Here is a 22,462-nt window from a genome sequence, read left to right as displayed (position 1 = left end):
GGTAATTTGAGAGTTAAAATGTACTTGGTTTATAGTAGAATGAATCCAGGTGAAGATTCTTTATAACCTGAGCTATAAGCAAGGCATGTTTAGAATGTAATTAAGTAGTACCTAGTATTTCTGTAAAATGGGAGCACAGTGTCGTTTACACTATTTATTTTTGTATTTCTGCATTATTTAACTTCTTTGCACATTAACCCTTTTCCTACCAGACAGTATCACTTCCCCATCAGCCAAGTCAGTAAAAAGCGGTATTGAGCCAAAACATGACGTATTTTCACCCACTTGGCTTGGTATGTTATAGCAACTTTTGTCCAAAAAAAAAATCAACTTTACAGTATTATGTTTTCAACAGCCTTCAAATGTACAGTATTATGTTAAAATACATCATATGGAATACATTGTGTTTTATTAATTTTAACCATCTTGACCTGGTGGTGAAATATGGACTTGGCAGGAAAAGGGTTAAACTATCTTTAAGCAGTTTCCTGTAAGTAGCTTTAAATTTTTCCAATTGATCATTTATATATTTAGTCATTCTTTGGGTTCATTGGGTCGATATCCAACCTCATGTAGCTGCATCATCAACTTTTTGCCAAAAACCAATACCCTGACCTGGCCACACACTGGAGAAACTACAGTGTCATTGACGGTATTTTAACAATGTCATCTCTACAATGTTGTTTTGTGAGTCGCGAGGCTCACTCGTCAGGAGACTGAAGTGGACTGGCTCACAAAACCACATTGTAGAGATGAAATTGTAAAAATCATTTCACCAACAATCTTTATATATACATATATATAATACATATATATATATATATATATATATATATATATATATATATATATATATATATATATATATATATATATATATATATATATATTTCAGACGCAAGACACAATTATTTTCTACCATGTAACAATATATGACTTACTTTCACAGATCAAAACCCTCCACACAGATGTTGAAAAAGTCAAAGTTGATCAGCAAAGGTAGTTAGAGCTTCATTATTTATAGGCTAGCAGCCATACCTTATAAAAGGAACATATTTTTCTTGTTCATTGGACTACCAAACCTCATTTTAGTCCTTTTAACCGAAGCTTTAACCATAGACAGTAGGGGTTCCCCCCTCTACTGTCTATGGTTCATAGACCATGTACTTATAGACAGAAATATTTCAAATACCATACAGTTACCTTTTTAGCTCCCATATACCCTATCAGTCTGCACGACAACCTGGCTTTTGGAGGTGTTACCGGTACCAGTGATTTGATTGGCTATTATCGGGTTATTGGCATTTACGTCATCATGTCAGAAATCATTGTTTTTGATGGGTGGGTTCATCCTCGTAATGCATGAATACCAATTAATATTTGTCATCAAATGAATAAATTCTACAAAAATTTGAAAATGTTTGTGATCGATCTCGTCAAAATAAATAATTTTGTTAACTATTTGAGAACGTTGATGACCTTAGTATGCACATGTTCGGTTATAATTACATTGTCCACCCTGCGCATAAATGGTGTCATCCCCATTGCCATCACTATGTTTTCTGTTTACATGGTGGACTTCTTAGATTGACCGTCTTGATTTGTCACTCCGTCTGTTACACTTGGAACAGCTGACAATTTTTGGAGTGTCTGCGTTTCTATTTGATATTTGAAAAACAATAATTGTGAACCAGATTTGACTGACAATGCGATTCCTCAAATGACTACCATATGCGTACATTTTTTTGATGTACAAGTATGAAAATATCAGCTCTTGTAAAGAGAACTATCAAAACTAATTATCTTTCTATAAAGACAGGTACAAAGTTGACTTTGCTAAGACAAGCCTAGATTGAAAAGTCTAAAAAGTGTAGCAATCACATGTATTTCTGATCAGATACATACATCACTGTCTGTTATTCTGTACATAACACAGGGGAGCTCTATCAGTCCAAAGGTCACTTGTTGGGAAAAACTGACATAAATGGCGATTTTTTGATGTCGCTCACATGTTAATCTCCAAAATTGCACCGAATGTTATTTATCATTCTGTGAGGTATATGTGATAAAATCTTTACGGCCCTGATACAAATTTTGCGTATCTTGGTTGTATGGTGTACAGGCCCTGGCACACTTGGTCCATCAAAACCATATCAGTGCTGCAAAGATTATTATCTTTCTCACTTGAAGAGTTTTGTGTCACAGTATATTTGTCTATGATACCAACAATAACAATCACCCTTTAAACAATTCCCATTTTTTTTGGCTGCACTGTAGCTATACTGTATAAGTACAAAACAAAAGTTGCCTCATGATTGCAATAGACATTTAGTCATACTTTGGAGGTGCTTTTTATCAACAGACTGGAACATGAACTAGACTTCATTTTGAGTCAACAAAGGGAATTAGACGATATACTGAAACCATTAGAAGAAGCTATAAAAAGCCAGCAGGGATCAGTTTACGCTCAACATGCAGATCTTGAAAGAGAAGACACGTAAGTAAATCTGAAATAACCTTCCCTTGTGTGAAACCCTTTTCTTTCAAGATTTAGAAATAAATAATATATAATTGAAGAAGTTAGTTAAATTAAATTTGTATATTTTATTTATGGCATACTCTAATATAGTTACATACTGTACATGACCTTTAACCCAATAACTAATCCATTTTCAAATGTTAATGCGTTATTTTCAGCAGATACTTGTGCAGAATTATGGTGTCTTTACATTGCTATTTATGATGTTAGTGAGATTAGGATACATTTGTCTTAAATTCAGTTGATTACTTTAGAAATTTGCTTGTAGATAGCAAATACAGATGGAAATGCGTGAGATGAAATGTGAGAAGAATGCTGGGAACATTATGTGTGTTCAACTAAGACAGGATTAAGAAGGTACCATGAAAACTGGCTCATTGCTCTGACTATCTCAGAGAAGCCTGTGAATCAGATGTATATTGAATGAACAGGATCAAATATGTGTTTCTATTTTTAGATATCAAACAGCTGAAAATATTGATTCTCAATTGAAAAGAATGTCACAGGATTTGAGAGAAATCATTGAGCATGTAAATAACGTCAATTTGACGTCACAAGATGCAGATGATCCAGTAAGTATAAGTGGTTACTATCATCATCAATGGTCAAATTACAAGCTAAACATTTGTATAAGTATCCATAGCGTTGATCGTGATTTCGGGTTTGTTACTAAATATAGCTGCACGCGCGTGACTTTTGGACAAATATGCTGAAATTCGGACAAATTTTGTCGTGGTATGCGCGGCTGTTGTTGCAGCTTGTAGTCTCAGTCATCAATTCATATGAATAAGTGTGACGCTAAATAGCCATTCTAACACTCGCAGGTTTTATTTTCGTCATTTATGCGGAAAATGCGGACAAATATTTATTTATGCATATTAATGAGAGAGAACAGTGACGTCTTTTGCGATCAGCGCTATTGGAACGTCAAACATGTAAAGGTTTTGATTCCACTGTGGAATTTCTGGAAATGTCATTGAAGTGACCTGATATCATTGCATGTAATCTTTGATATGTAGGCATTACAATGCATGTGATCTGCAAGACTTTCTTGAATCATTGGCACATCAAATATTGGCACTCAGGGTACACTGCAAGTATAATATGACCTCTCACAATGACAGAATTGGCAGTTGATTGCATATATTGAAACAAGATTCAATGGTTCATTTGTTTCAGCCGTGAATATTTGTTTCAAGGAAGCAGAAATGTCATATTATGTTGTTTCAATGTCTCCACATTTGCACTTTTTGTGAAAGTATAAACTGTGCTGAAGTGTTATTTGCCTCAGTTGTTTGGGTCTTTATAAGATCTGTGTCACTTGTGGAAAAGGAGGATGTGCAATTATAAATATATATTTCACACAAAGGCAGGAACTCTCTCTTTTTCAAATAATTTGCCATGTCTAATTATCTTTACATTTGCTATGTATCTGCTCATTAAACCTTTCCGCTTCTGTTGGAGTCCTGCTTTCAGGACAAAACGTTAAGCATATATACCATACTTATTTTGAGTGAATGTCCCAAGTACTCAGTCCAAAAATGATACTAAAGGTAGCTTTCCACCTTTACCGGGGTATTTTATGTCAAAAACACAAAAATTTGTTTTTTTCTTGAAAAGTATCCCTGTAATTATTATTATTATTATTGTTTATTTCAGGCAGACATAGGCCCGTATCAAAAAAGAGTACAAAGAAACAGTGATAAAAGAACATGTATACAAAAGAATTAAAAAGTATTTTTATCTGTACATAACATTTCTGAAATGACGCCAAAAGGATGAAAACAGCAACGAGTCAAAATCCATAAAAGTGCAAATTAAAATAATCTCACTTTCAATCAGACAAACCCTGAATTTAAAAAGAGCTTGGCGTTGAAGTGAAGTAAAATTCAGAATGCTCCTCTGCACACAATTGTTGCTTATACTACAGGCAAATTTAAGTTGAAAGATGATTCTCATAGAATTATTGTACGCAACTCGCATATTATTCATCTGTTTTGCACAATAGTCACTCCAGATATTCAGGCAGTATACACTGTACATGAAAGCTCTGAAAAGAACATTTTTAACCTCATACGAACAATGACTGAAGTTACAGATAATATAGTTTGCCCTGGCATACATACACTTCAGCTATCTCTGGATGTCATTATTGTTATCTCCAGTAGACGACACCATGTAGCCCAAATACCTTTTTATTAGCTCCGCTGTCAGCGACGCGGAGCTTATCAAATAGGTTGATTTTCCGTCGTCGTCCGTCGTCGTCCGTCGTCGTCGTCGTCCGTCGTCCGTCGTCGTCCGTCAACAATTGCCTTCTCCTCTGAAACCCAAGTCCAATTGCTTTGAAATTTTATATGCAGTTCACTTAAGGTGACCTCACTTCAGTTTGTTCAAATCGTGGTGAAATTTGCATATTTGTATTTTTGGGGCATTTTTTGGTGTTTTTGGTAAAAAAATCTTCTTCTCTGAAACCGCTTGTCCGATTGCTTTGAAATTTGATATGCAGTTTGCTTAGGGTGACTTCAGTCAGATTTGTTCAAATCGTGGCGAAATTTGCATATTTGTATTTTTAAGGCAATTTTTGTCATTTCTGGTAAAAAAATCTTTAAAAATCTTCTTCTTCAAAACTGCCAGTCAGATAGCTTTGATATTTGGTACATAGGTCCCCAGGGATGATCTATTTCAGATTTGTTCAAATTGTGCAGAAATATGCAAATTTGCATTTTTAAGGCAATTTTTGCCATTTTTGGTCAAAAAATTTATTTCTCAAAAAGTACTGGTCTGATAGTTTTGAAATTTGGAATACAGGTTTCTATCGATGAATTTAGTAATATGTATTGAATTTCTGATGAAATCTGTAATTTTGTATTTTTGGGGCAATTTTTGCCATTTTTGGTCAAAAAATGTGTATTTCCAAAACTACTCATCCGATAGCTTTGAAATTTGGTATACAGGTTCCTACAGATTAACTAAATGATAGTTATTGAAATTATGATGAAATCTACAATTTTGTAATTTTGGGGTAATTTTTGCCATTTTTGGTCAAAAAATGTGTATTTCCAAAACTACTCGTCCGATAGCTTAGAAATTTGGTGTACAGGTTCCTACAGATGAACTAAATGATAATTATTGAAATTATGATGAAATCTGCAATTTTGTAATTTTGGGGCAATTTTTGCCATTTTTGGTCAAAACATGTGTTTCTCAAAAAGTACTGGTCTGATAGCTTTGAAATTTGGTATACAGGTTTCTACAGATGAGCTAAGTAATATATATTGAATTTCTGATGAAATCTGTAATTTTGTATTTTTGGGGCAATTTTTGCCATTTTTGGTCAAAAAATGTGTATATTCAAAACTACTCATCTGATAGCTTTGAAATTTGGTATACAGGTTCCTATAGATGAACTAAATGATATTTATTGAAATAATGATGAAATCTGCAATTTGAATTTTGGGGCAATTTTTCCTATTTTTGGTCAAAAAATGCGTTTTCTCAAAAAGTACTTGTCTAACACTTTCAACTGCTTTGAAATTTGGTATACAGGTTTCTATAGATTAACTAAATTTGATCTTTTGAAATTATGATGAAATCTGCAATTTTTATTTTTGGGGCAATTGTTGCCATTTTTGGTCAAAAAATTTATTCTCAAAAACTACTCATCAGATAGCTTTGGTTGACATGTTCTTAGGGATGATCCTATGTGATACATTCAAAGTATGATGAAATCTTCAATTGCGTATTTTTGCAGCTTATTTTAGCCACTTTTTTCTGGCCACTGCATCGAGCTATCAAAGATTTCCACCCTTCTTCATCAACATGTGTCAAAAATAGTTATTCTCTACATAAACACAGTGGAGCTATATCGGCCGCTAGGTCGCTTATTATTTTTACAAGCGTGAGCAACTCTCCATAAAGGTACACTTTCAGGTTACTTACTAATTTCCAAGACTTTGGCAGAAAGTACATGCATTCAGATTTAGTAGAGTGAAAGAGAATATCGTGATGATTTCCATACAGTGTGCATATCTTAATCAATTTTCTGAGTGATTTAACTGAAGGGCAAATCAATACAATACCATCTGCACAGAGCAAATGGTTGATTATATTACCTGCTATCTGGCAGCCCACACCAGACCCTTGCAAAACTGTATTGTATCAAGGTTGCCAAGGTATTATACAAAAAATAATCACATCAAAAAGTATTGATCAAAAAGTAACCAGAAAATTACAGTGTTTCATCTAGGCTGCGCGATTGCGCGATTCCCCCTCTTCTGTGTGCTGCGTGCCGCCAATCACAGGTGGAAGGGGCGACCCATCGCGCACTGCACTGAGCTGGCTGGAATGGCTGCTAGTCATGGGTGTCACACTTCGATGCATTTGACCCATTATCGGCACCTGTGGTAACGGGCATTGTATAGTGTTGCAAGAATATTTACATGGAAGGGGCTAATTTTAGTTCGATTTTGATACTTTTTGAACTACTTCAATAAATTGCTGTTGAAACAATACCACACGTAAATTTCCGTACGCTGATTTTGCATATGAAAGCCTGTCAGCCAGCTGCAGCTGCGAGTTACGTTCACAAAAGTTCATTGCCCTAGCCCGATAAGGTTTCTGTGTCACATTATCTCTGTACGATTGAGAAAAGGACACAAACTGAAGTTTTTATGCATCGTATGGGTGTCCATAACACTCTGAAAATAAATCTGATAGCAAGATTGACACGAAAATTTGGACTTTTACTGTCATAGAAACGTGTTCAGTGCAGACTGCATGCATGCTTGGAGGTAGTACTACCTCTATGCTGCATGCAATGAAAGTCACAGCATGCTGTGGTGTCAATGGGTCCGGTTTTTGAATTCATGGAACAGACACTGACTTATTTTTCGGGGCAAATAAACCCTAAAGTTAACTGTCGGTGACAACCAACCTTTCTGTTTGTTATTTTCCCGTTCTAAAATGACTGACAAAAAGCAACTGGAGCGAATCTGACATCGAGAAACTCCGCATGGCTTACTAATATTCGACCCCCTGAGTTGTTCGTTTTAACTCTACTGAGTCTGCGCACAAAATTACAAGACCAGCTAGGTCACTAGAAAAATACAGCTCACTGGTTTGCAAAGGGCAATGTTGATCCAAACTTACAGTAGTGAGGGATGATATACGCACAGTAAAAACGTGACAAACAAGCACATTATTTTTTTCAGAAGCTACAAAACATTCCTTTATAACTACAAAAGAGTTCTTGCTTTTTGTAGTGCAGACAGTTCAGTGAAAAATGAAAAAATCCCTTGAAAGTACAGTGGGAATGGCCAACTATTGTTAATTTTTATGTTTGAAAGTACATTAAGCCCTAAGAAAGCAAACATACAGAATATGTACAAACAAACATACAGAATAATTTAGCATACAGAATATGCTTCAATTTTTTCAGGAATAGTAATGCTTATGAATATTAATGAGCTGTCTGCCACTCTTGGAAGCCCTATACATTCACAACAGTGATACGCAAATTCGTTGACTTTTGAAAAAATCTTATAGAGGATGGTGTTTGCAGTCAGCAGCTTGGATTGTGTAAGCAAGTTATTTATGGCTTGTAGTATGTATAATACAAGTAACATCACTGCAACATTACAACTTACGTATAAAGATGTCATTATATGTTTCAGTTAAATCCCCCCCCAAAATTTTAAAATCCCCCTCAAAAATTACAGTAGAGGGGGACCAATCCCCCTCTGGTGTAGCATCCTAGATGAAACACTGAATTATATTGGTTTCTTTCAGATACAACAGATCTCCAAAATCTTAAATGCACATATGGATTCTCTTCTGTGGGTGGATCAAAGCACAGGTTAGTTGATGGTTTAGTTTGACAAAAGGAAATCCTTACTTTTAAATTCACTTCACAGGACGTTCTGAACTGTTGCGCATGCAAGCCTGAACAACAGTCACTAACTTTCAGTTGCCATGGCAACAATCTCTAGGGATAGTAGCCGTCCAGGGTCCATCATCTGTCTGTATAAATGTATGTATGTCTGTATTTCATTGTTCATAAACTCGGCTTTATCTGAAACAAGGCCACTCATCTTAATGTCATTGATCCAAAAATATGCAATAAGCTCAATAAATGTAAAACTGAAAAAAACTTAAATACCAAAACTACCAAACCTTGACCAATAAGGTTGCAGATCTAATTTTGTTCCATGTTGATCACGTGACTTATATGCATATAAACAATGATAAATAGAAAGTTTGGTACAAATCTTTGCAGTTAGAAACTACTTGTTCTAAGGCGTTGAAATCTTGTGGATAGCTTTCTAATTTGCTGCAGATTTAGGTTTTTTAACTCATATTTGGTATGTATATAAATACCAAAAAGAGCTTATATGGCTAGTCGGTGGCATCTGTATGTATGTATGTATGTGGGTAGTTGTGTACGAATGTATGTCCGTCACACACAAAAGCTCCCATACCGCCAAAGCTACCATCTCAGTATTTGGTGTAAAGGTAGATGCAGGGGCTGAGATGTTACGTTGTTCAAATGAACATGTCAGTGTCAAAAATGTGCAAATGAGGTAAGAAAAAGGGAAATCCTGCAAATGTGCAAGGAGTGGTGGCATGCCAGTGACTGAAACAGGCTACTCCACTGACCTTGAGTCATTTCCTGTCATTGTTTTTGAACTGTTACATATTAACAGACCTGCTCAAACTAAGAGGGACTAGCTGTATCTGCTATGCATGTTGCTAAAGTTGACCGCCAGTACCTAAAGTGTGTCATTCTTGTTTTTCTGGTTTAAATATTTCTTGTTGTTTTCCTGGTTGTAACATCAACGTAGAATTTTCCTGCACTGAACAGATGGAAACATTTATTGTTGATCTTTGGTACCCATACTGGTATGTACAAATTCTGATCAAATGTGAGCGACACCGTATAATTGCGGTATTTTTTAAAGTTGATCACTTTCATGTTGCTGATATGTAAATGAGCAAAGATCATCCTCAAATATAGTAAAAGACTTCTAAATATAAAGAAAGTACTTTCTTTGTGACTTCAACATTTGGTTAATATATTCCCAACAGCATTCAAATACAATAATACTGTTCAATATAAAGTCGGTATAGTAGAATGACCTTTAAGGTAAAGGGCGTCGAATTCGGACGCGCGCACACGCTTTAGAACGTTTCTGCGCGCAGATTTAACTCCAGCCTTTCGCAAATGGGTTACTTTGTAGCGCATGTATTTAACATCACCTGTCATTGTTGAAATTGCGCTTTTACCTAATTTTTTGACCCAGTCTCTTAGAAATACATGTGACCTATACCTTGTCATATTTTGACCCCCTAGGAAGCTGGCTTTTTATTCAATATGAGCGAAAAATTAACATTTCTCTCCCATTTACATGGCGCATATTACCCATTCACCTGGAGATATTGTAAAAAGTAGCGTGGTGACACCCTTTTATTAAAAGTGTAAACTAAATGGTATTATATCAGGATTTTATTCGCCAAGTTTGTTCAAAATGACACCATTCAAAGCAACAGGAAGAAAGTTCGAAAATTATGTAGTGATGTACTTTCAATATCGTCATTTTGTAATCGATACTTATGTAAAATTTCTTTACAAACATTATGAAAACTATATATTCGATAGATTGGATCTTAAGTCTTGGTATTTATTAAAATTAACTCATTTGCTAAGCTTTTTATAATTGCTTTCTTTAGTTTAAGTGAATTATATCATTTTTATTTATTTCTAACGACGCCATTTTAACGTCCGTTTCCATGGAAACGAGCGTGGTGACCCCTATTTTTTATTTTATTTTTGCACTTGCACAACTTCCAAGAATATTTGTGCAAAGTTTCAAGAAAATGACACCACAACTTAATTTTGACGTAATTCGTAGTACTTCACCTTAACAGGAGATCTTGTCTTTTAAAGCCCCCGTATACTAAGTCCAGGGGACTCATAAAGAAGGCTCTGTGCATGTGTCTGTGGGTGTACACAGATATATCACACTTGTCCCACTCGATTTCGTACGGTAGCTACATACCAAATGGATACTTTCAGAGTTCGACATTTTAAACTCCCATATATGCATATGTATATATGCAAATGGGAGGTATTCGTATAAGGTGGAAAAATGTCGTCTGTATGTATGTATGTATGTATGTATGTATGTATGTATGTCCGTCCACATCAAAAACTCCTAAACCGTAGCACCTACTGTCTTAGTATTTGGTGTACAGGTGTACCTAGGGCAGGAGATGTGAATTTGTTCAAATGACATGTCAGTGCCAAAAATATGCAAATGAGGGGGAAAAAGGAAAAATCCTGCAAATGGCTAAAACTCAGTAAGCATTGGTCAGATTTGGTTGAAACTTGGTATGCAGATTTCTTTAGGTATCTAAATTATGTGTGCAAAAATTTGGGATGAAATTTGCATGTTTGTATTTTTAGGGTATTTTTTCCGTTTTTAGTCAAAAAATCTTGTTCTCTGAAATCACTCGTCTGATTGCTATTAAACTTAATATTCATGTTCCTCAGGATGACCTCAGTCATGCTTGTACAAATTGTATTGATATTGTCATATTTGTAATTTTGATGCAATTTTCCCAATGTTTGATAAAAAAAATTTTTATCCAAAAACTACGGATTTGATAGCTTTGATATTTGGTATACAGGTATCTAAGATTAATCTCAATATAATGTATTGAAGGTATGTTGAAACTGGCAATTTTTTTTTTATTTTTGGGGCAATTTTTGCTTTTTTGGTCAAAAAATTTTCTCCTAAAACATCTGATCTGGTAGCTTTGATATCTAGTGTACAGGTTCCTAGGGTTTATGTTAAAATTAGATATATTCAAAATTAGGATGAAATCTGCAATTTTGTATTTTGGGGGGCAATTTTTCTCATTTGGTCAAAAAATTTGTTTCTCAAAATTTACCAGTCTGATTGCTTTGATATTTAGTAAACCGGTTTTTTAGGGTTTTTGTTAATAAGATATATTGAAATTAAGTTGAAATCCGGAATTTTGAATTTTTGGGGCAACTTTGCGAAACTGTCAGTTTTACTGGGATATCTTTCATTTTGTATTTTTAAGATTTTTTTGGGTAATTTTATATCGACTGGAACTCAGAGTATATAAATGTGGTGATTTAGTAAGCATTTGATATGGTAAACTGATTTGGTGTTGAAATGCGGTAAAAAAATCCTGGCAGATTTTGAAAAATTCCAAACAAATGCCAATAAAAATTCAGCCAGAGAAGGTTTGACAAAAAGAAAAGGTGGGAGAGGGGGAACAAAGAATGTACAATGGATCGGATAAAAAGATAATGTACCTCATCGATCTTCCAGACACCACCCCTTATCAAATGGTCCACCCTGATGTAATTTTGTGCGCAATTAACCATGCAGTGTATTTTAGTATAAGATGTCAAGTTAGGTAAGGATTTGAATGGAATAGTCAAGTTCACCACAGTTATTAACTTTATCTCTTGTGTCATCATCCTTGTGTAATTGGTTAAGTTTGTAAGTTGTTCCAGATGTGGATGCACCAGCTGTTCTGGAAGAAAACAATGTTTACCGTTCCCTGTAGAGTTTCTGAGTTGATGATTGTATGTTGAAATTTCTCCATGTATCTGGTGTATGGGCAAAGTGTAACATTGGTTGCATGTTATGTATTTCAGTCTATGTCAAATATTGTAAATGAAAAATCAAGAACAGTTTACTGTGTGCTTGTAATATTTGTCAATACTTATACTGCCTTGCAGATTGATTGTCTTAAAGATTATCACAGAAGTAGAAAAGGAAAAGAAACTAATCAAATTGCTGTAACATATTCACTCTCAGTGCCTGTATAGGCCTATACTTAACTATTTTATCATTACATTCAGCTGTTTGTTATATCTTTATCACTCTCCATGGCCAAGGCACACTTGGGGTCAATGTCATCACTCTGTGCCAGTCTGTGTATGTCAGTCTGTCTGTATATGTATGTCCATGTTTCATACAATTGTTGACTGTGTTTGATAACTATATGGGAGCGAACAGTGATGTTGTCACTATTTTTCTCATTTTGAAGAAGTCCAAAACCCCAATTAAGTACTTATTTTGGAAAGCCCTGATATAGAGAAATCCAACCGTGTACAATATATAGTCATTATTTGCATAAGAGTCATGTGACAAGCATTTTGCTGAACTTTCCAAAAATGAGTATTCCTCCCTTTAGCAAATACGCTTTAAGATTTCCGGTTGAAATTTTATGTATTAACACTTATTGAAGTGGGTATCAATACAAGATGTAAAAACTCTTAAAGGTATGGAAATCGATCCCAGGGCCTAGGAGTGGCACATGTAAAACAGTGTGTATCTTTGCGTCAGAGGCGGAATAAACTATGAGTGTATCTATTTATCCAGGAAATCTTAATCCCGACTGCTATGTTTGTACGCATATAGAGCCAGCCAACGTTAGGGACACAAAAAACAACACGGGGAACAAACAGGCAGTGGCTTTGAACAAAATCAATGTACCCGGTACTTCACCGATATTCGTTGCTTGACGCACTTTGAACATAGCTCGTAACAAGGGACAGAGGAAAGTCCATGGAACTACGTGTACAACTATAACAGCCACTCATGTAGTTGGTGCACAGTGGTGATTTTTTGGATCAACAACTTTGACGGATGATGGACTGACCTTTCCCACTGCAAGCCAATTATTATCTTACTCTATTCAGCACAAAATGTTCGTATGGACTGTTGACGCGGTGTTTACAGTTGTTACGAGGTGGCAAATCCTGGTCGAATCAACAACTGCTGCGCAAACAGTCACTGAATAAACTGTGCACGCATTTACGAGCACTGGATATTTTTACCGTTTTTAATCGAAAACCGTCCGTATACGTGTATGACGGTGACAAGAGCAACACAAGGAATCTGGCGTACATTGTTACTGAATTACTTTGACCAAAAAATTCACCTAAATTCCGAACGATGATCGATACAGAACTCTGCAGGTTTCCGGACTAAACGACCCCAAACCGACCGGATCTCAGTCAACTGTACCGGGCTCGACGTCTACTCTGTCAGCGACAACTCAAACTTTCATTCCAGACAACTTTACCCAACAAACTGGCAATATACTAAATTTACGTTGAAAAAATTCAAACTGTGTATCGTATTGAAAAAAAATCTTACCGGGCCACTGAGCAAATAAAAAGCCAACAAACCCCAACAGAAACATTGGAATGATCATTAGTGTGCAAGGTCGCTGTATTATATGTCTGGACATTCTAGCTTTTTCAGGACGGTGCAAAAGGCGGGGCAGAATTAGACAAGATACGACCAATGTGTTACCGCCGATGGTACATAACGTACTGTTGATAGCAGGTAGTTCGGTGTCCAGTGATAAACACGATTCCTAATATACCACGGCTGTTGATTTGAACTGCCTCCGATCGAAAATTGTCAATACAAAGACATGATGTCAATAATTTTGCGAGATTATAAGTACCCGCTGTCTTCTCGCCAAATAGCTGCGATCAAGATCATTATGATAGAAGCAATTGACCGCCGAACACCTGCTTGCTGTTCTTATACACAACGTGTAAAAATGGGTTATTCCTGCTGAGAAATACGACAGCAAATATTGCAATTGAATTTCTTACTATCTTCCTCGCAATGATTTTTTCATGTGTCTATTTTACCATGGTTACTGGACCATTTCTGACGATTTTTACTGACAAAGAATCAGTTCACACTTATCGTGGGAACACATTGCAAATACGTTCAAAAAATTTTCATCACATGAAGATTACCGTAATCCCCGTTCCAAAGATGTAGGAAACGTATAATTGGTTGTTTATCATGAACAATCCAGAACTGCAGCCTCTAAATACAAAATGATTTTTCTTCTGAACAACAACTGTTCCCGACAACTTTACAATCGCACTCCGGTCATCACATGACGGTTGTAACCGAACATGTGCTGCCGCCAATGGAGAATCAAAAAATCAAAAGTCAAAAAGTATAGAAAAATATCAATATCCAAGCAATGTAAAACAGAGTAATTTTGATAGGGTCAATTTATTGTATATTATAAAAAATCTCCAGGCCACTCGGAACATCGTAAGATTATGATCTCACTCGTTCGAATACTACACTCACACTGTAGGGTAAAACTGGGAACTCAGATCGTTATACGCTGCTTCCGCCAAGCGAATACGCTTAGCTAAAGATGGTAAAATGACCATAATTATTATTGCTAGTCTCTGTAAATTTTGCCGACTATTCGTTAGTAGTTGTCGAATTTCTTGAGTTTGTCCGAAAACTATTTCAGTGAATGACGTAAGGTTCAAGACATGTGAGTGCGAACGCAATATCGATATCGGGAAAGCAAAATCAGTCACAGACAATCGAGGAAGAACATAAGAGTCTATTACATGTAATCTGCAAATTAAATGAATCCTAGGTTACTATGAAAGTAAAAAAGGTAATGTTGTGCCCTGGTTGGGAAAGAAAAATTGATCAAAAAAACGTCAGATAATATTAGAGCAATTTAGTAAAAAACAAGCTCAGAAAACGTGTAGAGAAGAATGACATCACGGCGATCTTCAGACCTTTCATCATGTTTCAGTCTAAATGTCAACATTTGATGCTATAATCTATTCAAATTCTCTTTTTGGTCGAATCCGACAGAGATGAGTCAATCGCGATTTAGTTTCATCGCCCCGACCCGACAGGAAATAATGCAGCTCATGGGCACCTGCATAATCGTGGCATGAACGTATCCAATGTGCGTCCACTGCCTCGGCCATTGACCATGCATCGCCAGCAAACAACGGTTTTAGACGTCACAAGAGCATTCTTTTCGCACTCTGTGAGCGGTTGAGTGAATTGGGTAGGCAATTGGATTTGGATCGGACTCGGGTTGATTTCGGCCGAAAACAGTCAGAAAAGTAGTATTTCGTGCTCCGTCCACATTTGATCCGCATGTTGCCGGTTTTGTCCATGGCAATCAGCAGAGGGTGGGAGGCCGTATAACACCGGGAACACACGGCATCCTACGCAGGGCTAGGCCACTATATACTTCCAAAAGAGATCTATCATAAAATATCGTACTGCAGGTCAACATACACATCACCCATTCATAGGCCTACAGGTACACAGATCAACAAACAAACAGGGAGAGGCAATCTGCTTGAAACCATGAAGCAGTCCGTTTGTGTCTGAACTCATCTGAGACTAGTGTTCAGTAACCGTTGGTCAAGTATTTTGCTCAGTGGTAAGAATCGTTTATTCATTGTTGACATCGTAATCGATCCGATGTACACAACAAATGTTTGATCGTTTGCACCTTTTCGCGTCCCCTCGTGATTGGCAGCTGTTTGAATGCTTTCATCTATTGTTCTGTGGACGCTTTGAACACAACATCGAAGCAGTTTTGGCATCAAAAATCAACTTAAAATGGAAAAAATGAGAGAATTTCACCGACAAGGTGATGCAACAAGTATTCACAAAACGTAATATGTTGGAACAGTGCTTTAATTTACACCATGGTTGTTGACAGCTCCAGATTTTCGGGAGCATTCGTTGACGCTGTTACCATACGCCACTCATATTGGATTATGAATGCCCAGGGAGATGGGGGTATTTATGGCTCCCCTGCCTTTAAGTATGAATTTTTAGCTGCTGAAGCAAATCACATATCACCGGAGATACCAAAAGCTATAAGTAAATGGATTATTTTCTTGCTTTTTTAACAGTTTTGAGTTTTTGTAATCCATGTACCATTTTTTTCACTCGTATATCGCTCTAGTTGTATTAGTCAGGTTTGGTCATGTCTGTCTGTCTGTCCGTCTGTCTGTTCATGCAGATATCTCAGAGATGCCTTGAGCTGTTTCATTCAAACTTGGTACAAGGATTAGTCCTTGTGTCATACCTAGTATCTATGCACGTCGAATTTTTAGCTCCATAGCCATATGTATATATGGCAATGGAAGCTATTCTTATAGGCTAGGGAAATGTCTGTATGTCTGTATGTCTGTATGTCTGTATGTCTGTAGTCTGTCCGTCAACATCAAAAACTCCAAAACCGCTGCAATTTCATCTTGATATTTGGTGTGTACATGGATGATGGGCTGTAGATGAGATTTTGTTCAAATGAAGTTGTCATTGCCAAAAATATGCAAATTAGTGCCAAAAAAGGCGTTTTTGGTAAAAAATCTCAACCGCTGGTCAGACAGCTTTGATATTTGGTATACAGGTCTCTAGGGATAACCCAACTTGGATTTGTTCAAATTGTGATGAAATATGCAAATCTGTATTTTAAGGAATTTTTTGTCATTTTTGGTCAAAAATTTATTTCATCAAAACCGCTTGTCTGACAGCTTTGATATTTGGTATACAGGTCCCTAGGGATAACCCAACTTGGATTTGTTCAAATTGTAATGAAATAAGCAAATCTGTATTTTTAAGGAATTTTTTGTCATTTTTGGTCAAAAATTTATTTCATCAAAACGCTTGTCTGACAGCTTTGATATTTGGTATACAGGTCCCTAGGGATAACCCAACTTGGATTTGTTTAAATTGTAATGAAATAAGCAAATCTGTATTTTTAAGGAATTTTTTTGTCATTTTTGGTCAAAAATTTATTTCATCAAAAGCGCTTGTCTGACAGCTTTGATATTTGGTATACAGGTCCCTAGGGATAGCCCAACTTGGATTTGTTCAAATTGTGATGAAATAAGCAAATCTGTATTTTTAAGGAATTTTTTTGTCATTTTTGGTCAAAAATTTATTTCATCAAAACCGCTCGTCTGACAGCTTTGATATTTGGTATACAGGTTCCTACAGATAAACTAAATATGATATACGGAATATATGATGAAATCTGCAATTTTGTATTTTTTGGTGCAATTTTTGCCATTTTTGGTCAAAAATGTGTTTCTCAAAACTACTTGTCTGATGCCTTTGATATTTGGTATACAGGTTCCTGGGGGTTCTCTTAGTGTGATATAGTGAAATTTGATGAAATCTTCAATTTTTGTATTTTTGGGTCAGTTTTTGCCGTTTTTGGTCAAAATATTTGTTTCTCAAAGTTACTCATGTGATAGCTTTGATATTTGGTATACATTTTTATACATAATTATGATGAAATCATCAATTTTGTATTTTTGCAGCTAATTTTGCCATTTTAGGTCAGGCCATCCTGAAATGAGCTATCAAAGATCTCAACCTTCTTCATCAATACATATGTCACAAAACGTTGCTCTCTCATAACACAGCAGAGCTCTGTCGACCATTGGGTCGCTTGTTAGCTCTTATAGCCGTATGTATATATGTTTACTAGTTTACATTTTATTGAAAATCTCAATAGCCACTGAGCAGATTAGATGAAAAATTAGCATGTAAGTACTTTGGGCTGACCTGAAATGATTGTGCACATCTTGGGTCAGTATCTTGGACTTGCTATTTTTCATGAATTTTTTTGTAATTTTCTCCCATTTTTGGTCAAAAATCTTCTTCTCTGAAACCACAAGTCTGATTGATTTGAAACTTGGTATGGAAGTGCATAGGAGTGACCTTTCCCAAATCTGGGCAAATCGTGGTGAACTTTGCATATTTGCATTTTTGGCTATTTTTTTCATTTTTGATCAAAAATTTTTTTTTAACTCTGAAACCACACGTCCGATTGAGTTGAAACTTAGTGTAGAGGTTTTTACAGGTGACGTCAGTAAGATTTGATCAAATTCTGGTGAAATTTGCATAATTTTATTTTATTGGGGGAATTGTTTCTATTTGTGATAAAAAAATCTTTTAGCTTGATTTTAGCTTGTTTTGATAACTATATGGGAGCGACCAGTGACATTGTCACTATTTTTTTTTGTGATCTGATCTAATATGGCCGTGTGACAGACATTTTATTAAACAAGATGTGAACTGAATGTGCTCACATGTTTTATAACGATGCCATTGATAGTAGTACATTTCACAGAACAATCAGATATCTATTATATCGTTATACGTAGCAGATTTCATCAACTTTCACACAGTACTCTCAGAGTTAAATCACTAATTAAAAAAACTTAATTTAATATGCAAATGAGCTGTTTATAAACTTGACACTGCTCAATGCTTTATGGGACAATTAGATATATATCAGATCAACATATGGAGCATGTTTCATCAAATGTAACGCTGTCACTTTGGAGTAATATCACAGATTAAGTTCATAAAATATGCAAGTTAACCCTTAATTAACTTGACATTGCTCAATGTTTCATAGCATAATTAGATATTTATCAGATCAATAGCTGTAGCAGGTTTCACCAAATTGGATGCCGTTATTTCAGAGGTATATACCTAATTACAATGTTCATTAATTATGTAAATGAACTCTTAATTAACTTCACACTACTAAATGCTTTACACCATAGTTAGATATCTTTTGGACCACCATCTGCAGCAGATGTCATCAAATTTGGTGCAGGAATTTCAGAGTTATGTCACTAATTACAAAAGTTCATTAAATATGCAAATGAGCAGATAATTGATATGACACTCACAGTATCATCATAATGTTCTGAGATTGTCATCTGTGAAAAGTTTCATGAAATTTTGTGCAGTATTTCTTTATATACCGGTATGTCAACACTGTCATTACTGTCTTCATAGGGAAGCCATCATATGAAAAAAATGATACGTCATAACTTTATTAATATGCAAGCCACACTAACAAAAATCTAATCAGTGTTTGCGAGTAGCATATGGTACCAGTCTACCAAATGTGACTTTAATCTGTTCAGGCGTTTTGAGTTATTGTGTGAACAGACAGAGAGAAAGAGAGACAGACACACAGACACACACACTCACAAGGACAGACAGACAGACATCGCTATGACATTAGCTCGCACGTGTGAACACGTGAGCTAAAAAGTGGGGACTAAGTCATTGACAATGACTTTTTTAAAAAAGAGCTCTATTTCTAAAGCAGAACTCTGATAGCACACAGTCATTGCATCATTAATTGCTGATTTGCATATTTGATGAATTTTTGTAATTAGGTGATGTCTAGAAATAGTGCAGCAAATTTGATGAAACTTGGTTCAGATCTTTAGCACACAGTCTCATATTAGTGTACAAAGACACTTAACAGTGTCATGGGAATAAATTGCTAATTTACATATTTAATGAACTTTCCTAATTAGTGGGCTATCTCAGAAGTACTGCATCAAAGTTGATGAAACATCGTACAGCTGTTGATTTCTTAGTATTGTTATACTGAATAAAGACATCAATTGATTACCAATTAACATATTTGATGAACTTTTATAATTAGTGTGATATGTCTAGAAATGCTGTATCAAATTTGAAGAAACATCATACAGATCTGATCTTCCAGTAGTATTATTGCATGCAAAGATAAGTAGTAGTATCATGTCAGTTAACTGCTGATTTGCATATTTAATGAATTTTTGTAATTTGGCTGATATGGCGAGAAACAATTCATCAAATTTCATGAAACTCTCTTATTTGGTGCTTTCACCTGTCTTTCAAGGCATTTGTGCATAAATAAAATTTCTCTGTAAAAAGAAGGAAGTGCAGTGGTTTCAGGACAATCTTTGGGTTTTGTAAAATTGCTATAAAAACAGATGTAGTCAATATAGTTTCTTTCTGAACACAAGTTCGGAATAAGCATCCATCTAGGCTTTTCTCCTGCATCTGTATGTATGTACTTACACAAATGCATGGACAATGATGCTTGAAGTGCCTTTTTTGCTCTAAAATATCAACCATTCTGATTCCACTTTTGTTATAATCTCCAATAATTGTGTTTCATGCCAATGCATTGCTTTTTTATGTCCCAAAGAACAATGCACCTATTTGTTTTGGTTAATAAGATGCAGAATCGAACATAGAAAGTGGAAAAATACATTTTGACACTGCAAAACTCTTTAGCTCACATGTCTTTACACACGTGAGCTAATGCCGCAGCGATATCTGTTTGTCTGTCTATGTGTCTGTCTGTCTGTCTGTGTGTCTGTCTGTCTGTCCGTGTGCTCAAATCTCAAAAAATGGCTCAGATCAGAATCAAATCTGGTACATAAATTCAGTTTGCAAATGGCAAGAACTTATCAGTTTTTGGTAGGTGTGTCTTGTTTACTTTTTAATCATTTGCATAATTAATGATTAAAAAAAAATGGATATTCATTGGGAACGATTACATGCGATTTGATTAGATTTGCTACAAATGTTGATCACACCAAGACATACATATCAGCTGTGAAAGGTATTAAAGGTGGTTGGAAATGGTATTTTTGACCCCAAAGGTTCATGGTATTCACTTTTATTTCTTCATAGTTTAAATGAAGATACAGACTTAAAAATTTCAGGATTTGGTAATCACATATTCAACTTTATGTAGAAAAGGAAATAATTGTCAATATGTCACAATCTTGCAAAATATGACACCATTTAATTTAATAATTAATAAATCATTAATTTCTTACAATTTTCAAAAACAAAATCTACTCAAGCATTTTCTCCCTGGTTTTTGTACAAAAATATATTCCAAGGCATTTGATAATGCTAGCTACGGGACAGATTTTGCGTGGATGTCCCCCTTCTGCTAATAACAATCGGAAAGATATGGATACCCATCAATATCAGGACAATTAAGTTTGAAGGCCGATAGCACGAGAAATAGCCTTCTTAGAAAAAAAAAGTGCTGTTGTATTGTCCAACATAATCCCAAAAACACATGGAAAAAAATTCCTGTGTCTCCATTGTTTTGTAGTGCCATTGTTTTGTAGTGACAACATTTCAATTTTTTAAACTGAAAAAAGACCAAATTGGCCAAAAATCGTTGTTTACAGCTTGTTTTCGCCCCATTTTTGTCGACAAAATGACCGTGGTTCAGCGTACGGCAGCTGTGGCTGGTCTTCCAGACACCCTAGCAAGTGATTTTGGACACAAGCTTAATTCAAATGTTAGTGTTTTACTGCTCTGTGTCATCATATCTTGTCAGTAATAAGAACATGATGATCACTAACTAATTGACAAATGTGATTTCTATTGCAGCAATGTTACAGAGGAAGGTTGATGAGATTACCAAGCAGAATGATGTCATAAGAAAACAGCAAGAAAGAAGTTTTCATCTTGCATTTGAGTAATTTTCATTTGATTATTTGAATTACTTGTGTTCACTTTCATAATATTGTCATTAGGAGACATCTTGAAGCTGAAAAAACATTTTGTTTTGTCAAATAAAGTTTGTTAAGCAGCATAATTTTGATGCACTCAAGATTTGTAAAATCACAGTATGAAAGATATGATTGTGAATTTGCACCCCTGATCCAATGTTGTCAACATCACAAATTGCGACACTAAGCCACCGCCAATTAGCAAAGTTGTACTTCAATGCTTTAAAGCCCCAGTGCTGCTAACTTTCGATGGTTTTTTCATTATTTTTATTTTATAAATAAAAAAATATAACTTCTTATTCTACTCCCCAAAGAATGTTGAAACACCCACTATTTAGCTTGTCAACTTAGCGTACATATGCATGAATATTGTTTACATTTGAATTCTAGTCCGGACCAGAAGTCAGTTTTCAACAATAACAATGCACTTTACAACCATAGGGGCTGAGTTGACAAGCTGGGTACTGTGCATATCAACATTCTTTGATGAGAAGAACAAGGAATTATGGTTCACATTCAAAATAAAAATGGTGATATTATCATCAAAAGTTAGCAGCACTGGGGCATTAATAGATAACCTTTAAAAAATGCAGTAGTTCTATACACAGATAAAAACTCACCATAAGTTCAAACAAGCTGAAACAATTACTGTATCACTATCATTGTATTTATGAAATTTCAAAATATATTCGATACATTATCTAAAGAGAAAAGAT

General features: G+C 35.4%; 1 protein-coding gene across 3 annotated transcripts in view; it reads left to right on the top strand.

Moving 5' to 3' along the window:
* The window catches only part of LOC139132412 (nuclear pore glycoprotein p62-like), a 44,989-nt gene extending 23,157 nt beyond the window's left edge, over nt 1-21,832 (top strand). For all 3 annotated transcript variants that reach the window (XM_070698762.1, XM_070698763.1, XM_070698764.1), the window contains exons 7-11: nt 950-999; nt 2,363-2,497; nt 2,997-3,111; nt 8,327-8,393; nt 21,625-21,832. In XM_070698762.1, the coding sequence (XP_070554863.1) occupies nt 950-999; nt 2,363-2,497; nt 2,997-3,111; nt 8,327-8,393; nt 21,625-21,716 (459 nt within the window). In that variant the 3' untranslated portion in view covers nt 21,717-21,832. The remainder of the gene's footprint in view (nt 1-949; nt 1,000-2,362; nt 2,498-2,996; nt 3,112-8,326; nt 8,394-21,624) is intronic.
* The last annotated feature ends 630 nt before the right edge of the window (nt 21,833-22,462 follow it).

Source organism: Ptychodera flava, chromosome 5, assembly GCF_041260155.1.
Source record: "Ptychodera flava strain L36383 chromosome 5, AS_Pfla_20210202, whole genome shotgun sequence".
NCBI lineage: Eukaryota > Metazoa > Hemichordata > Enteropneusta > Ptychoderidae > Ptychodera > Ptychodera flava.
This window is presented reverse-complemented; position numbering and strand designations above follow the sequence as displayed.